Genomic DNA, 21,797 nt, shown 5'->3' on the forward strand with positions numbered 1-21,797 from the left:
CACAACCTAATTAGACTCTGGTCCAGAAAACTCAGTTCAAATGTCAGATCTGCTCCAAAGCAGATGGTCACAGCTGACACAAACAGACCCGTCGCGTTGTAATTCTCGCTCCTGTCAGTTTCATGTTTCAGGGATAAACGTTCGACAGACATCAGTGAACAGTTTATCATCACAAAGTCATATTTCTGAGAATATGTTATGGTAATAAAAAGAAAAGATGAAATAAAAAGAAGACAGATAAGTATCTTCACATTCTTTCCCCTGCTTTTCCCTTCCTCTGGTTCCCTGATACAGTTTACATTATGTGCTCATAGAACAGGAAATAAAAGAAAATAAACACCTTTGAGTCAATGTACTTTGCATCTGGGGATTCAAATAAAGAACTGCAACATTCATATTTGTTTTGACCACTCAGCCAATCAGTGTAGAGCCCTGAACTGGCTCAGGTGTGTTCCACAGGTCTCCAGGGACAGTAAAGATTCACCTGACATCTTTCTTCTGTACCTGTCTCCCTTCTCTCTGTGGAGTCGTCCCTTCCTCACTCCTTTCCCACACTGGAGATCTCTGCTGAGGCAGATCAGTCAAGAAGCAGCATGAATTTCTAATTGCGTGTTGCACAGCTGAGCTGCATCACCTCTCACCTTTTGTTGTGCCTTGTTTTGTTGTCTCGCAGCTTGGTGTTGTTCATATAAATGTGTTTCTTCATAGTTTATATGCTGTCTCCGTGATGCAGTAATGACAGGCTTGAGACTTGTGTGAATTATGTTCCTTTTTGACACCCAGTGTCCCACTGATTTGTGTTCTGTCATCACTCCCTCTAAATCAAAGCTCTGAGAAAAATGCCTCAGCCATCTTAATCTTTTTTTTTTTTTTTAAACTGCAGAGGCTGCATCTTCAGCCATTCAGAGCGCTGTCATAGTTGGATACTTCACGTGTCATTTTTTTATTGTAAAAGCACAAGATACACGTCAAAACACTCCTCCGGAGCTGCTCTTTAGAGGCAAGCTAATATTTAAACACCACAAAAAAATCAAACGGGCTTTGTTTGAAAAGTGCTCTAAGAATCAAATTAGTTTTAAACAACTTAAAGTGGTTTTACATCGAACAGCAGACGCTCAAACCAGGACTATCTTGGAAAGTAGCAGAAGTCGGTGGTTCGGAAACATAAATACTGCGATATGGTCTTAGGTTTGAATTATCTCTGGATCTATTCTAAAAAAAATCCCACCTTTAACAAAATGATTCGCTGATTTTTAATTCAGTTTATGGATTCATTTTTTTAGTTTATGGAAAATATCAGATGAAATGTCAGAAAGTAGTAAAAACATAGCCATTACAATTACCCAGAGGCCATGGTTATATACTGTATGCATAAATGTCTAAGCTAAGCTAAGCTACAGGCTCAGCCACACAAACCACCGCTCTTACTTTCGACCAGCTCATACTCCAGCTTCGTTTGAGAGATGGGAGACTCAGCAGATACTTAGAGCCTGTTTGCTCCCTGAGCTGTGGGCACAGCTGTCTGACACCTTAGGTTTGCCATGCGTTTTTTTTTTTCCTTCTTCATCCATTGCCTTGTTGTTGATAGTTTTTTTTTGTTTGTTTTTTTTGTTTTCTCCTGTCTCTGTTGCTATGGGCTAATGATGTCCTAAAGTGTCCAACGTAGATCAGTCTGTTGTTATGGAAACAGAACCCTTTTACTTTACAAAAATCCCTCCAGGCAGCACTTTTTCCCCTCAACAAAAAAAAAAAACAAAAAAAACAAACTGCTCCATCTGAACAGCTTCACACAGCTTCAGTCTGCCATCCTCTCCTCTCCCTGTCTCCCAGCTGCTCTGTGCTGTATTCAGCGTAATGCTTCTCCCTCCCTGTGGTCCACCTTCTTGTTTTTGAGCCTGTAGCTCTAAACAAATGCTCACAAGCTCTTGTTGTGGCTATGAGCTGAAAACGCACCTGCACTGCGGTGCTCTGCCGGCGAAAGTTTAATCTCTTCCTCTCTCACGGTTTTCTGACTGACGCTGAGAACTGAAAACACGCTAAGCTCGCAGCGCTGTCAGGAAAAGTGCTAATAAAGCGAAAGTGTGAAAACAAAATGCAAAAGAAGCTTCCTGACAGACAGATCCTCAATTAATCCTGCGTGATGGCTTTTGCACTGTTCCTCTTATGGTTTATGTTTTTTGTTTACGAGGGGGAGTTGGATTGGACAAACCGCTGTCTGCTGCTTTTACTTTCCATCTGAACTAACTGCTGCTCCATCAGAAACTAAACCTGAACAAAACAGAACTTTTTCTTTCTTCTCTCAAAAAGTCAACTTAGCTTTGAGGAGTTTCGTGTACGAGTGTGTGTGATGGTGTCTGCTATATCTGCATATTGTGTATGTTTATGTGTACCCATTCGTGGTGTATGTAATTAAAATGCAATTAAAAACAAAATTTAAATACAGATAGAAAGTGAAGAGACAAACGGAGACAAAATGCAAAAGAGCAGCTGACGATGCTGAACTAGAATCCCGTGATAAAACAGGCAATAAATGTTTAATGGATAGGTTTGGAATTTTTCAGGTCTGTTATAACAGTACGCACAAGACAAATGTACAGTGAGAGTTATGCGTGGCTGTTATTATTCCTCCACTTCATACAGGCCCTGCAGGGATCACCTCTTCATGTAGCTGCAGTTTTAAAGCTGGACAAAATCCACAGTCCTCTCCAGTTATACTGTACGATAAGAAAATGCTTTAGCAGTCTCAGCCAAATCAAGTATCTTCATCCTAGGTTTACTGCTGCGTTCTGTCTGACAAACCTACGTGTGATTAATTAGTCCAGTTACTAGAGAACTAGAGCTTCTGTCCATATTGGACAATTCTGCCCCTTGGAATTTCTGTCCAGTGCCAGAGGTCACTGTTAATGCAGGACGTAGTGCGTCCTTTATGCAGAGAAGGGAAAAGTTAAGGTGTAAAGGTCCAGGTGGTGGGTGGGAGCGCGGCCTTTTTGTTAACTGTAACCTGTGGGTTAAACTGGGCTGGAGCCCACCAGAGCTGAACGCCTCCTCCTGACTGTCTGTCTGTCCTGTCTGCAAATGTCCAAATGTCAATAATACAGCAGCGTTACTGCAAGAATGGAACTTATCAAATCACTTCAGTACATTTTATTGTACTGATCCTAAAACAACACACATTTTTATGCATTATAGGTTCGGTATAGACTTTGTATAGCTGGATATTTCAGTATTTCCTGAACTGTATATTCAATGCATAAAAAAAGTCAGCAGTACTTGGGTAGAGGCCTAAGTACTTGGGGTGTTGTATTACGGTCTTTTGGGACACAGTGTTTCACCTAATCCAGGGTTTTGCTGAAACAACCAGTATCAGTGTTCTCATCAGGAAATTGAATTGAACAATCAAGTAGTGTCTCTGCACCAGGGCTCAGCCGTGAAGAGCTGTTTGGCAAAGCACAAAGAGGGAAATTAAACAGACTGTTACTCTGGAACACAGCCACTTGATTTGGAAAAGTCAGACTGCTACACTTTATGGTCCCAGCTTAACTTACTCGCTTCACGGTCAGTATGGCCAGGAGGAGTTCTCTATATTACATGTTCTGTGCCTTTCACGTGTGGCAGTCACGTGCTTTGTGCGCCCGCCATCCTCCGCAACCACCTCCTGGCGACTCTGCTGTCATTAAGCGCTTCACTCAGTCAAACAACATTGCTTCTGAACCCAATCCAGCCAATGATCACGTTTCCTGCAAAACTTATTTGCTGCTGCGTAATTTCTAAGAGGCAGGGTTGGCTTGGAACAACACCAGCACACAGAGAAGGTCGCCCACCCCCCCCCCCCCCCACCCACCACATTCAGAAAAACAGCGCCCCCAACTCTTAGTGTGCCTTGTGTGCTGATGTATCCTCCCACTTGTTCTTATTTTCCCTTTCAATTTTTGATTTCCTTTGTCTTCAACATGGGAGGAGTCCACTTGACATAATCCTTGGCAGCATCTCTGTCTCTAAATAACCAAATCCCAGAGTTCCACTCTGTCTTTGTCAATCTTTCTTTGTCTCTTTCTGCCGCTCGCTCGTCTTGCCGGCCTCCCACCGTCCCTGCCTCCCTCCATCACACCTGACACGTGAGAAGCACAAGTCTGTTTCTCTCCATCACTCCTCCATCTGATGTAGCTACACCACGAAGGAGACAGTTTACAGTAATTACACAACAGTGTGTGTCTGTATTTGTGTTGGTTGAATGTCACATCTTTCCATCTGGACCGAAGAGTGACAACATGTTCATAGCTATGAAAAAGTGCAGAGGCAGCGCAGCATGAAGGGCAAAGTAAAGTTTGTGAGATATTAAATCTACAGTGGAACTTTCCAGTTCTATCAGAGCTTTCTGAGCTACATCAGCTCTCACACAGATAAACTAACGTGGAGTTAAGTTGAGAATATCAGCTGATTCAAAACATCAGAGTCAGGATAATATATTAAATGTACGACTCTCCCCATTATTTCAGTCAGTGGGCTAACAACTTTAACTGTAACTTGTCGTGTTACTAATGTGCACACTGCATTTATTAAAAAAGAATAACTCTAAAAGAAATTTTCATTAATATTGTCACATATTGGATGCAGGTGATCATGTGCATGTTTAGTACTTTGAATGCTGAGATCTTTGGTGGCAGGATCTTGTTCTGTGATTAATGTTGAAACTGACTCTTTCTTCTGTGAAGTGAGCATTTTCCCACCCACACCCAAAAAAATAATCGTTCATTCATTAAGCCATGGTAGTTGACACGTTGGTCGAGCAACATCCAAATTCTCTGAAGGATAGAACAGTTTGTATTCCTCGTCTAACATGGTTTTAGAAAATTTTGTTTGTTTGTTTGTTTGTTTTAGTATGCAGCAGCACTACCCAGGACTGGTAAACACACTTTGATGTGTACAAGTCTGTGAAGTTCCCTTTTAGTGCGGCAGTTATAAGCTGATATATCTGAGTATGTTATTTAGGCAGATGACCCTAAATAATAATTAGGATAATTTTTGTTCTATTATTAAAAGAAATGCTTAAGAAGAGGTCCACTCAGGCACATTCACTTGATTGACAGGTTTCTCAGCCTATCACAGTTAGCTGTGTTAGTTACCCCTTGATTGACCCTCCTCATCTTCGCCCTGCTGGTCAAATTAAGATTTTATAACTTGGTAACTGAAACAGCATTAAACCCAAACTACAACATTCATACCCCCCGGCCCCCGCCCCCCAGACACATGTGAGTGATGTGAGTCACTGCAATATTTACTATGGTCTCTGGGCAGAAGATGGTAATGGATGGAGTTGTACAGTTTTGCCTTTTACGGTCAAGAAACCTTTGAACACAGTAGTAGTAATATGTGTGTCTGTGTGTGTGTGCGGCCATATGTTTGTGTAGGTTAAATGTCACCGCTTCCCATCTGCTGCAAAAGAATGACTCAGACTTTTCTAAGCTGTGAGTATTTCTTAAAAAACTGCATCCAAATGTCACATCTGGTGCCGACTGAGAAAACAGACTTCATTTACATTTTTCTTGTTTTCTTTCCCTCTCTGCAGCCTCTCCACATGAATTAGTGAGCTGATCAGGCAGCCCACTGTTATGGGACTTCAGCTCCTGAACCTGCTACGTCCCGCATGGATAAGATATGAGTCTATCCCAGGTAATTACCCACAATCCATCACCTTAATACCAACTCAAGCTACATTCTTTAAGTCTTTGGGATAATTGGACATCTTCAAATTCCAAGCACTCGGCTGATGCTCTGACCTGCACTCAGTCTGGGATTATTCTTTAATGCTTTCAAGCTCTTTGAGGTGCCTCTGACAACCAGTATAATTTACCAGTGGAGTGATAATGCACATGTATAGCTTATAAGGTGGTGTGAAAACACACTCAGATTTAAGATTTGATTTTAAGGCTGTGAACCCTTTGCCCTGTGAAGCCTTTTGATAAGTCATGTGACAATGAAGCCATGGTTTGCTCATGAAAATACCAAGTTATTTATTTACATAACTTTAATAAATTAACTTCATTCTGTTAAGCGATTATTTCTGCATGGTTTGTTCTTGAGCTAAGGAAGTTGGCATGTATTGTGTTCCCTATAGTATGTGCTTGCTACATTTGTCACAGTGCATCATGTTCAAAATCACTGTAAACATGAGTTACTAGCTAAGGGCTGTTTCACTTAGTGGTCTCTGTAAATAGGACACGAGGAAAACCGAAGGTACTGAGGAGTTTTATGCGTCGTATGTTCACTTGGCACAAACTATATATGTTTGTTGATGCAGACGACAAGTAAGGAGGTCAATGCAGCAGTGCCAGAAAAAGGTAATGGGGGAAAAAAAAAAACATATCCATTACAGTTTCATTTATGGAGCCAGACTTAGATACAGCGAGAAAAGTCTCAGCTCCAAACGAATCCAATCTGTAGGTCAGTTACCACCCTGCACCATTCATTAACACGACTGAAGGCCACGTAAATACGTGTGGTAGTGTAGCACAGCTTTTAAACAGAATGGAAAACATACAAAAACACACAGAATAGAAATAAAATACACATTAATGTATAAAAAGTGGCTGATATTTATATAAAAATGATATTTAAATACAAATCTTTTGAATTAATATTCTGACCCAGAGTGTGGGCGGTCAGCACACATCACTCTTCCACTGTCATTTTCTATTCATCCCTTAGTTAAGCTCCTGATCGCCAACTTGTGCGCATTCAAAAAAGGTTAAACAACTGGTTGTCTCCAACAGTAACATGTTATCTTGTTCTGAGAAAAAGTATCACGATCACAAAAACTCGCTGCTGAGTCTTCACCGAGGATCAGAGGCTAACAAGGGCAGAGACCTGCACTCTGCTCGGCCTCATTTGGTGATGGCGAGTGTTGCGGTCGGCCATCTCGTGCAATCAGCCCTTTCATCCAACCTGACACGGTTAAATGACGGAGGCTGCTGACTTCTGACACCCTCGATGGGGGCAAGTCGTCGGGGGCGGCCATCTTTACTGAGGACAACAACTGAGCTGACACTGCTGAGCAGGAGGGTGAAGCGACTACGGCAGTGATTCAACACCTGTGTGTGTGTGTGCTTGTGTATGAGTAAATCTGTGTGCACAGTTCATGTGTGAGTGAAGGAACTGACACAGATGGAAGTTTGTGTGTGAGTGTGACTCTCACCTATCTACACAACAACATGTCAGAGTGAGAATAGGTTTAAAAGGAGAGTAATTATATATAAGAGGAAGTGAGTGCAACATGGAGATAATACTGTAACACACACCATGAGCTCCTGTCGTACTTGAACTGAATAACATCTCATTAAGTTGCAGAAAACTGTAAACAGCACTGATCAAAGATCACTTAATTAGAACGTTTAACAAGGTTAACTGTAGTATTCTCAGTTCTGTGGAGCCACATGTGTTCACACAGGACTATGAATAGTTACCACGATAAAACCTGTCTGGAATGAAACTGTCTCTGTGAATTCCCGCTCCTTCCATTTCAGTAGAAACTTAACTGAGTCAAATCAGCAGCCGAGCGATTTGTTGCAATGTTTTTAATAAAACTTCATATCATGAGGGAAGAAGCCAAAGAACAGGATTAATATCTCGCTGCTACTTGTTGGCTGTTCAATCTGCTGTACCATATGGGACGCTGGGAGAAATATAGATGTATAGTTGATCTCAGAAAAAGTAATTTAAAAGAAAATGTGCAGCTGGGGTTGAACCCACAGTGGGTCAATTAAAATCCAATGAACTGTCTAAGAAAAACAGAGTATCTTAGAAAACTTTGCACTACAAGTCTCACAAATTCATTTTTTAGGCATAAAACTTTCACCTTTCAAAACTCCCAGAGCTCCAGAGCAACTTTCTAAATCAGGCATTATAGATTTGGATGGGTGAGGATTTAAAGTAAACATCTGAATGAAGGAGTGAAGTAACATTACGACTGCAGATACTTCCACATGAGAGCACGAGGCGTCACTGGATGCTTTGAGACTGATGTGAATCAGAAATATGGCCTTCACAGTCACCAGATCTCAAACCATCTGAACACCTACGGGAGATTTTGAGCAAAGTGATAAACAGTGCTCTCCACCACCATCACCAAAACACCAAATGAGGAAATGTCCTCTGGAAGAATGGTGTTCGTCTGTTGGAGCTTTTCATCTGTATATAATGAAGCAGAATTCTTTTACTGTGGCTACTCAGAAACTTATTTTAGTGGACAGTCATTCGACAACATTTCTCACCATGTTTTCTCAGTCTGAAAATCAGAACCAAAGACAGAGCTGTCAGTCATGTGTTACACGGCCTGCTTGATGCAGGGTGACGTCTGTCCTGAGCAAACAAATACTGAGCTGTAATACAGAGCAAAAGTACAGCAAAGTACCCCAACAATAACAAAGTCACACACACACACACACAAACACAAACACAGTCTCCTGGTTCAACATGATATACATGAGCAGACAGCAGCTGCCCACCAGGCCAACAAACTCACAACACCCACGTGTCCACCTACGCTCGTTTCCATCAAATCCAGGGGAGAATACTGTGCGCACACACAGACACACACACAGTAACACACACAGTGAACCACACATGAACCATACATGAAAAGACAGTTGCCTGCCAGGCTTCCCACAGAAAAATCTACACAATGAGACATGTGTACACACACGCGTGGACGCATGAAGACGCGTGCTGAGGGTGGCTTGTGTGCTTTGAAAGATCACCTTGAGTGGTCGATATTTGGCGAAATTTGTTTGACGGAGCCTGATGGCCTCCCATGTTTCAGCTACTGATTATCATAATGATTGATAACCTGATTTCATGTTTGTTAGCCTAAGAAACCTTTTTGGTTTTTCACCTCTGGAGAAAAGCTAAGACGAGCTGCAGCATCTGATCGTAGGTTGCGTGTGCTGAAGTGCTGGATAACAATTTATTCTTTGATTGTTTTTACTGTGCAATTTCCCCATTGTGGGACTATTAAAGGTTTATCTTATCTTATCTTATCTTATCCAAATACCTGATGAGGTAAAAAAATATTCAATAATCCCCAAGAAAAAGTCAAAGATGGGAAATCAAAATTTGTTTAGAAGAAATGTTTTTTCAGCTTCCCTGTCCTGTGACCAGCTTGGCCTGATATTTGTGTTGCGACCCCGCGGGAAGTGCTGCTCTAAAAATGTCAAAAAATAAAGACAATCAGGGGCTCCCAGAGCACAAAGACATTCACACAGAAAAGCTGAATGATAAATCACCTAAACCACTATCAAGACTGACACTGAGAAATTTTCTTTTAATCGGTGAATTGATTTATGGACTAATAATTCAGCACCAGTATCGGCAGCTGCAGTGACGACGACTGAACCTCTGACAGATGCAGGGAGACAGTGCAGCTGCAGTGACTCTGAGCTGTGACTCTAACAAAACCGAAACCTCTCAACCTCTAACAAAAAACTGTGAAAAGATCTTTTTATAAGTTTATACTGGGTTCTCTATAAATGTATTATTTAAAGTATTTCATCCTGTCATCCTGTCAGTTTGGATTGCTATGGCAACAGTGGTCAAATCATCATTCCTGACTGTAAACCCTTTGATTTAGAGGCTGAAAATGTGCTGCTGAACTGGAACTGCTGTTTCCTGTTTGTAAGTGTTAACACTACAAAATTTCACATAAATCCTTTTTTTTTAACCTTTTGTTTGTCTTACCTTATGATGACGTACATGACCAGGAAGTTTCCCACCAGGCCAATGACGCAGACGATCATGTAGACGACCACGATGGTGACCTTCACCCCCGTCGGCAGTAAGGCGTCGGTCTCGTTATAGCCACCTGTTAAGTTGTTCTGGAACAGTGAGCTGTTGTAGAGCTGCAGGTGGCCCAGTTCAGCCAGCAGGAAGTCGTCTGGGAACTCCATCTCTGAACAGGAGCGCAGGCTGGGAGGTTTACAGCCACCTGAAAGAAGGAAGACGTGTGGTTGGATGGAAGGGAGTCAAAATGTTGAAATTTCATCACAAGACTTTCTATGGCAGTCCATTTCAATCGATTTCCTGCTTTGCTACTCAGTGTAAACAAAGGTTGTTTTAAGCAGCAGTAGGTTGGATAAATAAAGCTGGAATGAGAAATGGGAAAAAGAGAGGAAGGATTGGGAGAATAAAGGAAAGAAAAGGGTGAGAGGTAAAGAAATAAACTGGAGGAGGGAGGGAAGGCGGCAGAAAGAGAGTGAGGAAGGAAGGAAGAAGTTTTATTCAGGGTAGAAGATTAGGAAAAAAATGCAAAGAGGAGAAAAAGGGAAAAAGGAGAGAAAAGGATGAGAAGATGGGGAGGACAAAAAGAGGTTGAGGAAAGTGAAAGGAGCAGCAGCAAAAAAGGAGAAGAAAAATCGGCAGTATAAAATTAATGCACTGCCACGTGAGGAATATATTACCGCCAAGATGTGTGAGAGAGAGACTAAGGGAAAGAATGAGGGGGGTGACATCAATATTTATGGTTGTTAATGCAGTGAAAAGAGAAAGAACAGGAGTCAGTGGTCGTTTTACATGGCAACCACCAACAAACTACAGAGCAAACAGAGTCTACAAAGCTCAGTTTCCCACTGTGGTTTTCAGCTAACAGCTCTCAAGCAGGAGGTTTGGGGACTACTTTCAGCTGTGTATTAATACACATTTTTAGAATTAATATCAGATCAGAACTACACTTTCGTTTTCCTTCATTCCTTCAGCCGGACATCACTTTATCCATTGTTGTTGTTAGCTGACACAGAAACAGCTGTAACAGTTGCTTAAAACACCTGTAAGTTGACCTAGCAACAATTTGTACAAGCTGCATAAATCTGGCTGGAATTTGGAACGAATGTAGTGAGATAGACTGACGACGTCCCCATTCTTAATCCCACCTACAAAGTTCTGATTGGTCGATTGTTCCTCTGACTTGGGGCAAACAGCACAACACCAGATCTATCTGAAGATGTGTGGGACAGTTCAGAGGTCTGGAACCAGGCTAACACAAATGCTAACACATTTGGCCAGCCTGTATCCACGGCACCAGGCCAGTTCACTGCTTTGTTCTCTTTGCAGATGATGTGGTTCTGCTGACTTCACAAGGCCATGACAGCCAGTGCTGTTTACATCTAAGCTGCTAAAATGGATGGATGGAGGCTTATATAAGTGGGATTGACTCACCACAGTAGCCAATATTCATCATAACAAAAGAATACACCACCCAGGGCAACAGTGTGGCTTATTAATATGATCTTAACATTTTTTGGACAACAGTGGAGGTCTGTGCCACAGAGGAAGCTGTACGTAAAGGGTTGGATCCATAGACAAAGCACTCTGTCTCTGCAGCACCCCTTCATGCGAGCTGCAGTAGCAACACGTCGAAATGCTGCCATGAAGCAGGCTCCCTCCTTCTGCCTGTCTGATCATGAATATTCATCAAATCAGAAACAGCAAAGTAACTCTGCTGCGCTGCTCAGTGTCCCCCAGGGTTAGTGCCAGGCTCAACGCACATGGGTTATATATGCTCCAATATCGCTCTCTTTCTTCCATCCTGTTCTCCTCACCTCTCCTTCCCCCTCTGTTTACATCTCTTTCCCTCTCTCCTGACATCCAAACCCTCCATTCTGACACTGCGATTTGTTTTCCAGGTTCAGTCTCCATTGCAGCGGCAGAGCGTGTGTGTGTGTGTGTGTTGCTTTGTGTGTTTTGGCTGCCTGAGCTTTGATGAATAAGCAGTTAAACTTAGAGCCTCAAGTGTGTGTCCATGTAAGGCTGCAGTGCCCCTCTGGGTGGGCCGCTGTACCACTTGCACAACGTGTGAGAAGACAAAAAAACACTAATGAAACTGATGTTTTTATTACTTGACTGCATTTAACAGCACAATGTGCCCGTAGCAACAGTTTATACATTTCAGATGCTGCGATGATCCCTAAAGTAATTTCCACCTAAATGTTGTCGGATCTTAAAATCTGCTGAAAAGTCAGTGGATGTTTCTGTTAACTATAGTAACGTGAACACATGCAACAGGATGACAATCAGCTGAGCTGCAGCAACTCCTGAGTGATCGCAGCGTTTCATTACAGTTTCCAGCCTCAGATGGCATTTATCGTTCTGTAATGAATGAATTTGTCTTTTCTGATTCATGCGTGCCATGTGGTGTTTCTATCAGCTGCTATGCTCAACAATTCACACTATTTATTCTGTAGTTTTGGGGTTTTTCTGCTGAGTCCTGCAATGGTACAAGGTGCATTGTCTACAGTAAGCGATAAATGAAATCTATTTAGACAGGTTATACCTACAGTTACACTACAGGTGTAAACTGTACTTCCTGTATTACGGTACTTCAATATTGTGTTAAGACATGTTTCACACTGAAACCTAATAACATAAATGCTGCTGAAACAACAGAGACGTCTATAAAACTTTCACCTTTCAACTAAATTCGGCTCAGCTCAGTTCACTGTACAGAGAATGTTTGACTGAAGAAACACCAAATGAAAATGGCACTGTGGGTGTTCAGACCAAAAACAGCCGCGTGGTGAAAGAGAACAAGGCAAAGTCTGATAAACAGAGCTACTGTCTGCGTCAGGCGGGTCTGAGGATGGCAAATTTTAACATAAAACAAATCTACGCGTGTGGACGTGGAGATAAATGATCTTACCAGACCAGCTGTAGCCAGCTTATCAACTCTGCATGAGGCTCGAGGCGACATTAGCTGCTGCTAGCATAACACACGCAAGTTTCCCACTGAACTCACAGGGGCTGACCGGCTTTCTGGGTAATGTAGGCACCAAGTTTTGACAAAGAAGAATGAATTTAAAAAAAAATAAAGTAAAATTTGAAAAATGGTTCTGCTGCATTGGTTCTCATTGATCTTTAATCTCCACCGTGAAGCTCACAGAGTTTTTAGAGGTACAGTTTGATTTCGAAGGCTTATCACATGTCAGAACTCTGCACATCAGCTCATATGATTATGACAGGATTTTTCAAACCTGGAAAATAATCAATGCAATAATTCTATCTTTTGCTCCAAGTAACACAGTAAAATCAATAATGAGGCTGCATTACTTCACGCACAGCTAAAGTTGGTCTGAATGTTGCCAACTTCCACAACAGGAAAACTAAACAGTAAATATCCTGAATCGGTGAGGAACCGTCAGGATGGAATGATTGAAAGTAGGCAAGCAAGCACGAGATCAGCAAGTTGTAGAACAATCATTTACCAGCAGGCACAGAGCACATCCTCAGAGGAAACCCACAGTACAAACAGTTGTTAAAATGTCCATGCCGTTCAGGTAAACTGTGGAGGAAGAAGGCAGTCTCTGCTTATTTTCAACCTTTCAGCATGTGCACAGTTGTCCAAATGGTTAAAGACACATAAAAAGCACAGTCCTGGTTTCTCTTTTTTGTCTCTGTAGAACACAGAAGCGGTGGGAGACGTTTCAGCTTGAAGGTGGAAAATGTTCCAGGGCGGTAAAGTTTGCTCTCGAGGGCAATCACTGTTTCGAGCTCAAGTAAAATGCACGTAAATATTTCCTCCACGCGCCGGGAGAAAAAGAGAACATGTAGGCGGTGAAAGGTGCCAGGATGATCCGACAGTGTCGGCTCTTATATTAGGGAGTGGGTTACTTCACCTTTCAAGGTCTGTGACTGCAGGCTGACATGCACAAAGGAAACAGATTTACAGCAGCGCACTAAACTTTTTATGGACTTTTGTTGAAGTGTAGTTTAATGGGGAGATGATGGGTTCCCTGACGGGTGATGATGGGTTTCCATTGTGTTTTTCTAGCTGCACTTGTCAGCAACAGGTCTGTTCCATGAGTCACGACAACAAACACAAAAACTGAGCCAGGTTTTCCTTCTAGTGACTCTGAGATAACTGTGGGCTACATCTGTTTCTACGTGTGATCCCTGACGGAGAACAGTTGATGAAGTATGACCACACACCGTATATTCCTTCTGTCTTCACTGTTCTCTCCACGAAAATCAGTTGGCTGCTCTGCTGTAAGGATCTTTTTCCAACAAATATCTTTTGTTGCCTGACCAGCTATTGTGTTTATGGTCTTTTTATGTGGGATTAGTTACAAGTCATTAGTCATTACTGGAAAATGTCGCATATCTGGCATCGCTATTCACAAATATGCTTTCATCTTTAATAAGCACTAAGATCATTCCGCATGGCCGCACTCATCTGCAGAGCGACAATAATGGAAACTGAATAGTGAACCATTCTCCTTCTAAAACAACAGGGATAATGTGTCTTACAAGTGTTCAGAATAATGGAAAGTCCAAATATCTACAGGCTGATGATGACTGAGCCAACTTTGATGAAGACCATGTGGTACTGTTGAAAGCTTCAGAACAAGAAAGTAAGTAGACCTTCAGTTGGGACTATTTGGTCAAGTATTTATATATATATATATATATATATATATATATTCAATCAATCAGTGACTTGATTAGTTAACATTAGTTTTGTTATCATCCTGTAATAATTCTGTTATCTTTGAATAAAACTAAAGTATACTTCCATATCTTGGAAGTTTCTTGGTGACAAAAGTATGGAAAATGCTTGGAAACATTTTAAGCGCTAACTCATGTATGCATTCATGATTTAAAGATAATAGATAATAATACAGCAGATGTTTGGAGGACAGCAGAGGAATTGTTCCTCTACATGTGCTTGAGTAGTTCCTTCCTCATCATCTTCAACACAGTTTGCTCTTATATCCCTTGCATGCTAATGTTTCCTGACAACAAAACACTCTTCTTTCACCTTCTAAGTCACATCAGGTCATTTGTCCTCAAACGCAGCCTATTATACATCTACTGTGAGACAAACCTGTTAACCAGGTCCTCTGATGTTCTCAAGTTCTCCAGCTCTGAAAACCAGTGAGACTCTACTGATCTGGAGCTGAATCCTCCCAAATCTGGCCATGGATTTCTTTTAGGCACCGCTTTGGCACTAACACAATTCCATAAGGATCTGCTGCAAAGTGTTAAGTGGTAACGGCAGAGTCACTCACTCACACAGACACACTTACTCTTACAGAAGAGGCACCAAGTGTTGCAAGACAAGGCATAAACAATAAATGTGGCTAATGCTACACACGCAACAGAAGAGGTCACTTCTATTAGAGCAGGTGCTTGCAACCTGTCACTTGAACACACCACAAGACGAAGCAAGTATAAACACACGTAAAGGCACCACGCACACTGCAAACACACAAAAGTGCACTATACGTGCACATATGCAACACTTCAAAACACAAGTACGCCACGCACGCGGCGCGCCACGCGCCATCAGTATCTATTCGGCGTGTTATGGCAACCTTTCAGCTCAGCTCAACATAAACACAGTGACAGACTGCAGACGGACAGAGGCGCGTTTCCTCACGCAGTGCGCGCTGTGGTGGTCCACGACACAGATGCACATCCATATGTACGCACGTATTTGCCCACGGAAATCCATGTTGCAAACGTACTTGTGTTGTTGCAGCAGACTGTGCAACATCCTACCTTGCAGGTGCCAACAGCTCCAGAGCTCCCCGCAGACCGCCCCGAGGACACAACCGCTGGAAGTTGTTGTGTTCCTCTCCGCGTTACTGTGCACAGTCTTGGTCTGTGACCGCTTTCCCTCTCGGGTTTGGTTTGTTTTCTTTAATTTCGCAGGTTCTTTCCGCCGTCATCACCAAGTAGTGGCCCTTGTCAAAATCCAAAACCGCCGTCAGTCCGTCCAGGTTTCACCGGGATGACGAGGGGAGAGGAAAAACGCTTCACCAGTCAGCATCAGCTGGCAGGCAGAGAGAGAGAGAAAGAGAGAGAGAGAGAGAGAGAGAGAGAGAGAGAGAGAGAGAGAGAGAGAGAGAGAGAGAGAGAGAGAGAGAGAGGAGGGGTCTGCTGGGATAAAGATGCAGCCAGGCGCTGCTCTCTCTCTCTCTCTCTCTCTCTCTCTCTCTCTCTCTCTCGGACAGATCGATGAGGGCTCGCTCAGCCCCCCCCCCTACTCTCTGCTCTCCATCTCTGGCTAGTAACCCATATTGTTTGCGCATTTGGATCTGGAAGGAGAGCCACTCTGTGTGTGTGAATGTGGTGTTTTCCTTATGTTGTGTTACTGTGTATATACATACAGCACGTGTGACCATTTATACATATATGACTGTGTTTCTGCTCTGTGTTGTGTGTGTCCCTTAAAGCAGCGCCTGGGGTTAAACATCTAAAGAGGAACATGAACACATCACCAGAGTAATACAGCCAGTTACTGTAATCACAATATCTTTCCCATTAACAAGATATGGTTACATTAGCTTTCCTTGCAATATCATCAATATCATGATTGGATTTAACGAAATGCAGTTTAGCATCTAACCAGAAGTGCCAAAGCAGCAAGTGCAGGATATACAGTATCTACAGCATGTGACAGTATGTACAGATAAGGCAGTGGTATGGACGGATTCTGATGTGTGTGATAAATAATAAATAATAACTTTGAGCAAAGTGATCAAACTGTAAACAATGTACAGTACAAGAATGATGCTGTAGTTTATAGTCTGGTCGTCGGATTGTGGGACACTGGATCACCAGAATAATTACGTCTCAAAATTCAAACTTCAATGCATCAGTCTGTCTACTGGCCGACTGTGTCTGGAGACAGACAGGAGTTCGCACAGAAACAGGAAACACACCTTTAATTTATAAAATGAGCCCCAAGATCAGAAATACCTGTCCAACAAACTAACATCATATCACCAGATCAAAGAAGAACAGAGTAACTGCCTCGCGGTCCAGACTCATACATGTAGTGATGACTTTGAAGGAATTTAATAAAAGGTATTTGTGTATTTTATCATAGTTAGCATACATTATTACAACTAGTAATGATTGATAGTAGTGATGACCTTTTTTATCTCCCTGACACTGAAATTCACTAGTAAGGCAGATAAAAAGATAAAAGCACAATCTGTGATCCAAATGAAGCTCAGATCTCAGGACTGTAACCTGCTCACTCACTGAGCAACAAGCCTTTTGATACAAGAACAGACCAACATCTAAATCCAACCCCTAAAAGTTATTCATGTTTTCTGAGGCTCTTAAAAGGTTTGATTTCCCGTTTAAATACAAAACCTGTCACTACAGTTAGTTATTTCCTACTTTTCCCATAATGCCAAAGGCAGAAACTGTGCCAGATGTTGCCGCATCACATACACAAAGTATTTATGATGGTCACATGAGGAGTTTTCATATGATAGTTACAAACTGAAGAAATGTGAAATTTGAAATCACTGAACATTACTGTTAAACCACCACCTGTAAAAAAAAATTTCAGATTCTGAAGGCCTGCCACCAAAAGTTTGGTTGTCATGGCAGCCACACACAAACACACACACGCACACACACACAAAGTTGTCTCATATTTTGTCCAATGACCACTAAAACAAACCGATCACTGAAGCATTTCTCTCCAAAATTCTACCAAAGGTTCTCAAAACGAGTCAACATCACATTGGTTTAACTCACCACTTCGTCACAGGACAGAGAAACACAACCAAACCAGAATGAAATGAAAAGGTCGGCATTGTTTTAAACACGGTCACAGTGATTTAAAGAGGACTTCTCCTTCTCTAAGTCACACGGTGTTTTTGTGACCTGACCTGATCTCATCAGGCAAATTGCTGGTAATGAACTAGTGTGTGTGTGTGTGTGTGAGTGTGAGTGTGTGTGTGAGTCTTAAAGGAAGGATTTTCTGGCTGTAACCGTGTCAGTTTGATGCCTGGTCAAGTGGTAATCTCAGGACTCCGCGGGTGTCTCTGCTGGCAGCAGACTGATTAACTGAAGTCCCTTGTAGGAGACTAAGATCTTAAAAAGTTCCAGAACCTGCAGGAGGAACCAAAATCTACATGATTTATATTTATCTGTCTTTATGTCTGCGTCAGTGAAATCAAAGTTTATGTTCTTAAACTTCCACCCAGTAACAGGAGTTATTTAAGGGTAGAAAGCTGAAAGCTATAGATGTTTTTTCACGTAACAGTTCCAACTGTAAAACCTTTGTGTCCTTTACAACACTTACTCTTCATGATTGATGTATCTTTAACATATAGAGCATATACACAGCTGAATAAGCAAAGTGTGTTCAGCCTCATCTTCAGCTTCTCTGACAGTCGACATTAAAAAGCTCTCAACAATGTGCGCGTGCACTCGCACTGAAGTGCTGCTTTGGGAAACACTTGTAGAATTTAAGAGTGTTTGTAGAAACGCTCTAAGAAAATACGCTAGGACTGATTGTTTTTGGGAAACTGGGCCCTGCTGTGTTCGGTTCATAAACACTTGTGCAGTTGCCTCTTTGATTTTGTTCATATAGGCTGCTGAAAAAGCTGCTTGAGATCTGGTGTGGACTTAAAGGACCATAGTAGCAGTTTTGCATGTTTAACCCAGATAACTAACTATTAACGTTAGCGTCAGTCCATTTTAACGCTATTAAAACTAAAACCAGGGTGGACGTTTGTTTCATAATGATGGATTCTTTTAGCTGAGCAAGTTTCAAGTCTCTGCCAGTTGATTTTGATTAAAATAAATAAATAAAAAAGTAATAAATAAATAAATAAAAGCACCACTTGCAGAAATTATTGAGTGGTTGTCAGTCGTCATGTGAGATTTAGGTCTGACTCTGAGTGAACTCTGGTGCAGACTAAACACAGGACTGTAAGTACATATGGGCTTTTAGTGGGGATTGAAAAGCTAAACTATTACTACATTTAAGTTATCCATCTGTGCAATTTGGCAAATGTCAAGGCGGCGGGAAATATTATTTGGTGACCATGGTAACACCCGTGGTGTCAGCGTGAGGGCAAAAGTTTTATCTGATATATAAGAAAGTGAAAGGAGGCTAAATAATAAGAGCGAGGTGTTTCGTGCAAAATCCTGTATGTTGGAGATTTATCCATTAAATGTTTTAGTTGCTTTCAGTATAGTATACGAATTAAAGTACACTTTGTGTAGCTGAACTATGTAACCTGTTTTTTTTTTTTTCCTCACATGTTCCAACAGCAAACTGCCTGGAATCTGCCTTCCAAGCATTTGCCTTGTTTAACAAGCACTAACACTCTGCAGGTGCAGCTCTTCAGGACACATGTCCAGCTGGTTTTGACGTAAATAGTAGTCACAGGTAATCATGAAAACATTACTGATGCCCGCCTGCAGATTACTGAACAATTAACAGAGAATCCAAACTGTTTTTTCTCCTCTACAGGGGAAGGTGGAGGAGAATGAAATATTCACTATGCTTTTCATTGATTTAACTCATTGTTCCAAAGGCATTTTAACCATCATTAAATATAATATATTTAATTTATAGTCTTGACCTGCTCTACATGGAAAGTGTCTTGAGATGACTTCTGTTATGATTCGGTGATATATTAATAAATAAATTGAAATTGAAATTGAAATTGAAATTGAATTGATATTCTAGGCCCATAATAGACATGGACATTGCACAGGACATAGCCAAAAATGGAGAGTTTCAGGTGAGGTAAAGATGCTGTGGACGGTGAATTTGAGTCAAACATCATCCTTCGTCATTGAGTCATAACTCACGTCAAACTCTAAAACACCAACATGAAGCATGAAGCCTGAGAATCACCTCATTTTCAGGTTTTCTTCAGTATCAAAGTAACCAAGAGATAATAGAGTATACAACATGTCCACTGTTTTCTGAGAAAACTGAAAAGCAGCAGATTCCACATGTTTAGTAAAAGCTTGAACTATTCTGAACTGTTCAGTTGGAGAGCCAATTACTGGAAAGGCACTGCGCCGTGTATTTTACCTTCCTGACTCACTGAACTCTTCTGATCTGTGAGTGAAATGAGAGGCAGGAAAGTGAATGAGCGACATTCTGCTTATTTGACAAACACAGCTAACCTCAAACACATCAGTTAATTCCCAACAGCTGCAGTGGAGAATACTGCCGCTGTACTGAGCTGCTCTAAAATGTATTTCTGTATAATAACGACATAAATGGCTGGAAAAGAACATGTTCGCTCAGAAAAGTACCCAGATGAAGAAGATAAAGGCACAGAGGTAACAGAAAAGCCGGGGGGACTTGTTTTTGCACTTTGTAGTGTCGGTTATTTATTGGTGCTGTCGAAAGGCTCCAAAGAGCTGAAGGAACCTGGAGACCACAGAGGACTCATTAAACACACATCTTCTACCTCTGCTGACCTGTGCTCCAATCTCCCAACTTTTCCCATGAGAATCTCTCATGTTGTCACCCTGAATATGAATAATGGATTTATGATCCTCCGTAGAGGGTATATACACATGACGTCAGCATTTGTAGAAGTGGCCCTGGTCACTCTCTCTGAGTGGCAAAGACAAAGCATTCACCGTCCGTGAATCTGGCTCCACAAAAGAATCTTTTTGCATATGAAACAGGAAAGACTTTCATCAGCTCACATAATTAAGGCTAATTAACTACAGCTTGGTACATTTACTGGGCACAGTAAACTGCACACGGTAAAATCACAGGCAAATGACACTATCCTGCGGATAGGGGCATCAGATCAGGAAACAGTTCTGTGTGCTGATGTAGAGAGCACAGACAACAGTTGTTGTTGGAGAAGTTACTGGCTACATATCCTAAATTTTGACATATGCAAAGAGGTTTCAGTCCCATATTGTATGTGTCCACAGAGCTCCTACTGCCTGGAATATGCTTGACCAACATACGACACATGAAAAGGAGCCACAAACACAAAATTATGAATCTTACACAAACATGTCCTTTTAGTTACTGATATTTCAGAACATTTTTTCATTTTGTCCTCATTGTAATTTGCTTTTCTACCTTTTCAACAAAAAATGCGCACACGTGTTGTCGGTCAGTGATGCTGCCTGCTCGGCCTTTTTTTGTCTTGAAAACACACTGTCACCTGATTGGCACTCTTGCCTTGGCCCTTGGTTTTGCAGTGAGCATGTTCCCTTTATCCTCTAATTTATTACATTTTAGATGAAACTCTTGTTCAGAGCAGGAGCAGAGGAAGGTGTTCAATAGCACGCTTGCACTGTCTTGCTCGATTAATTTAGATTACATTAAAGATTCACGCAGGCTCCCAGGTTACACAAAAGTTGAAGCAAAACTGTAAAAATGGGTCCAATATCCATTTCTTTGCCACTGATATTTGTTTTTGTGCCCTTGAGGAGTTTCATGTATCATAAATCATTTTATAAAGCCAAATAAAATTTTTTTATTTTAGATGTTTTAGCAGCGGCTCAGACCATGAACAGGCATTATATTCAGCTCCAGTCTTGTTCTGCATATATTTTGACAAATATGTTGGTTTTTGCAGGATTCAGGGTTTGGATTACAGAATGGTTCTGAAATCGGTTGGACTCTGTGAGGCTTTTACATTTTCATTTCAGGATCGTATTTTTTGTTTGTTTTCTGGAAAACAGACAGACTTAATATTGATGACATTTGCTTCTTCATGTAAACGGTGAAATGGATTTAGCACACGTGTTAACCCTCTCCTCTTCTTTCATTCTTCCAATTTTATGCTGTAAGAACGTACTGATCATAATCTTTATTTGTACAGCACTTTTCGAAATCGGCACACTGAGCACTTCACACAGCTCAAGTAAAATCAGTGTTTCTTTCCAGGAAAATTTTACAGCGAACAAACTCTAAAAGGAATTTTTCACGTGTGGATGTTATTAAAGGGCTCATGCAACAATATTCTGGCTGCAGCAAAGTTAAAATAACAACAACAAGAAAAAACACAGAC

The 21,797-nt window shown here is 41.5% G+C and overlaps 1 protein-coding gene across 1 annotated transcript in view; it reads right to left on the minus strand.

The window, feature by feature from the left end:
• The window catches only part of oprl1 (opiate receptor-like 1), a 65,905-nt gene extending 55,967 nt beyond the window's left edge, over nucleotides 1–9,938 (minus strand). Inside the window, exon 1 of the mRNA XM_041054715.1 lies at nucleotides 9,730–9,938. Coding sequence (XP_040910649.1) covers nucleotides 9,730–9,938 — 209 coding nt within the window. The remainder of the gene's footprint in view (nucleotides 1–9,729) is intronic.
• Nucleotides 9,939–21,797: the final 11,859 nt, after the last annotated feature.

Source organism: Toxotes jaculatrix, chromosome 2 (genome assembly GCF_017976425.1).
Source record: "Toxotes jaculatrix isolate fToxJac2 chromosome 2, fToxJac2.pri, whole genome shotgun sequence".
NCBI lineage: Eukaryota > Metazoa > Chordata > Actinopteri > Toxotidae > Toxotes > Toxotes jaculatrix.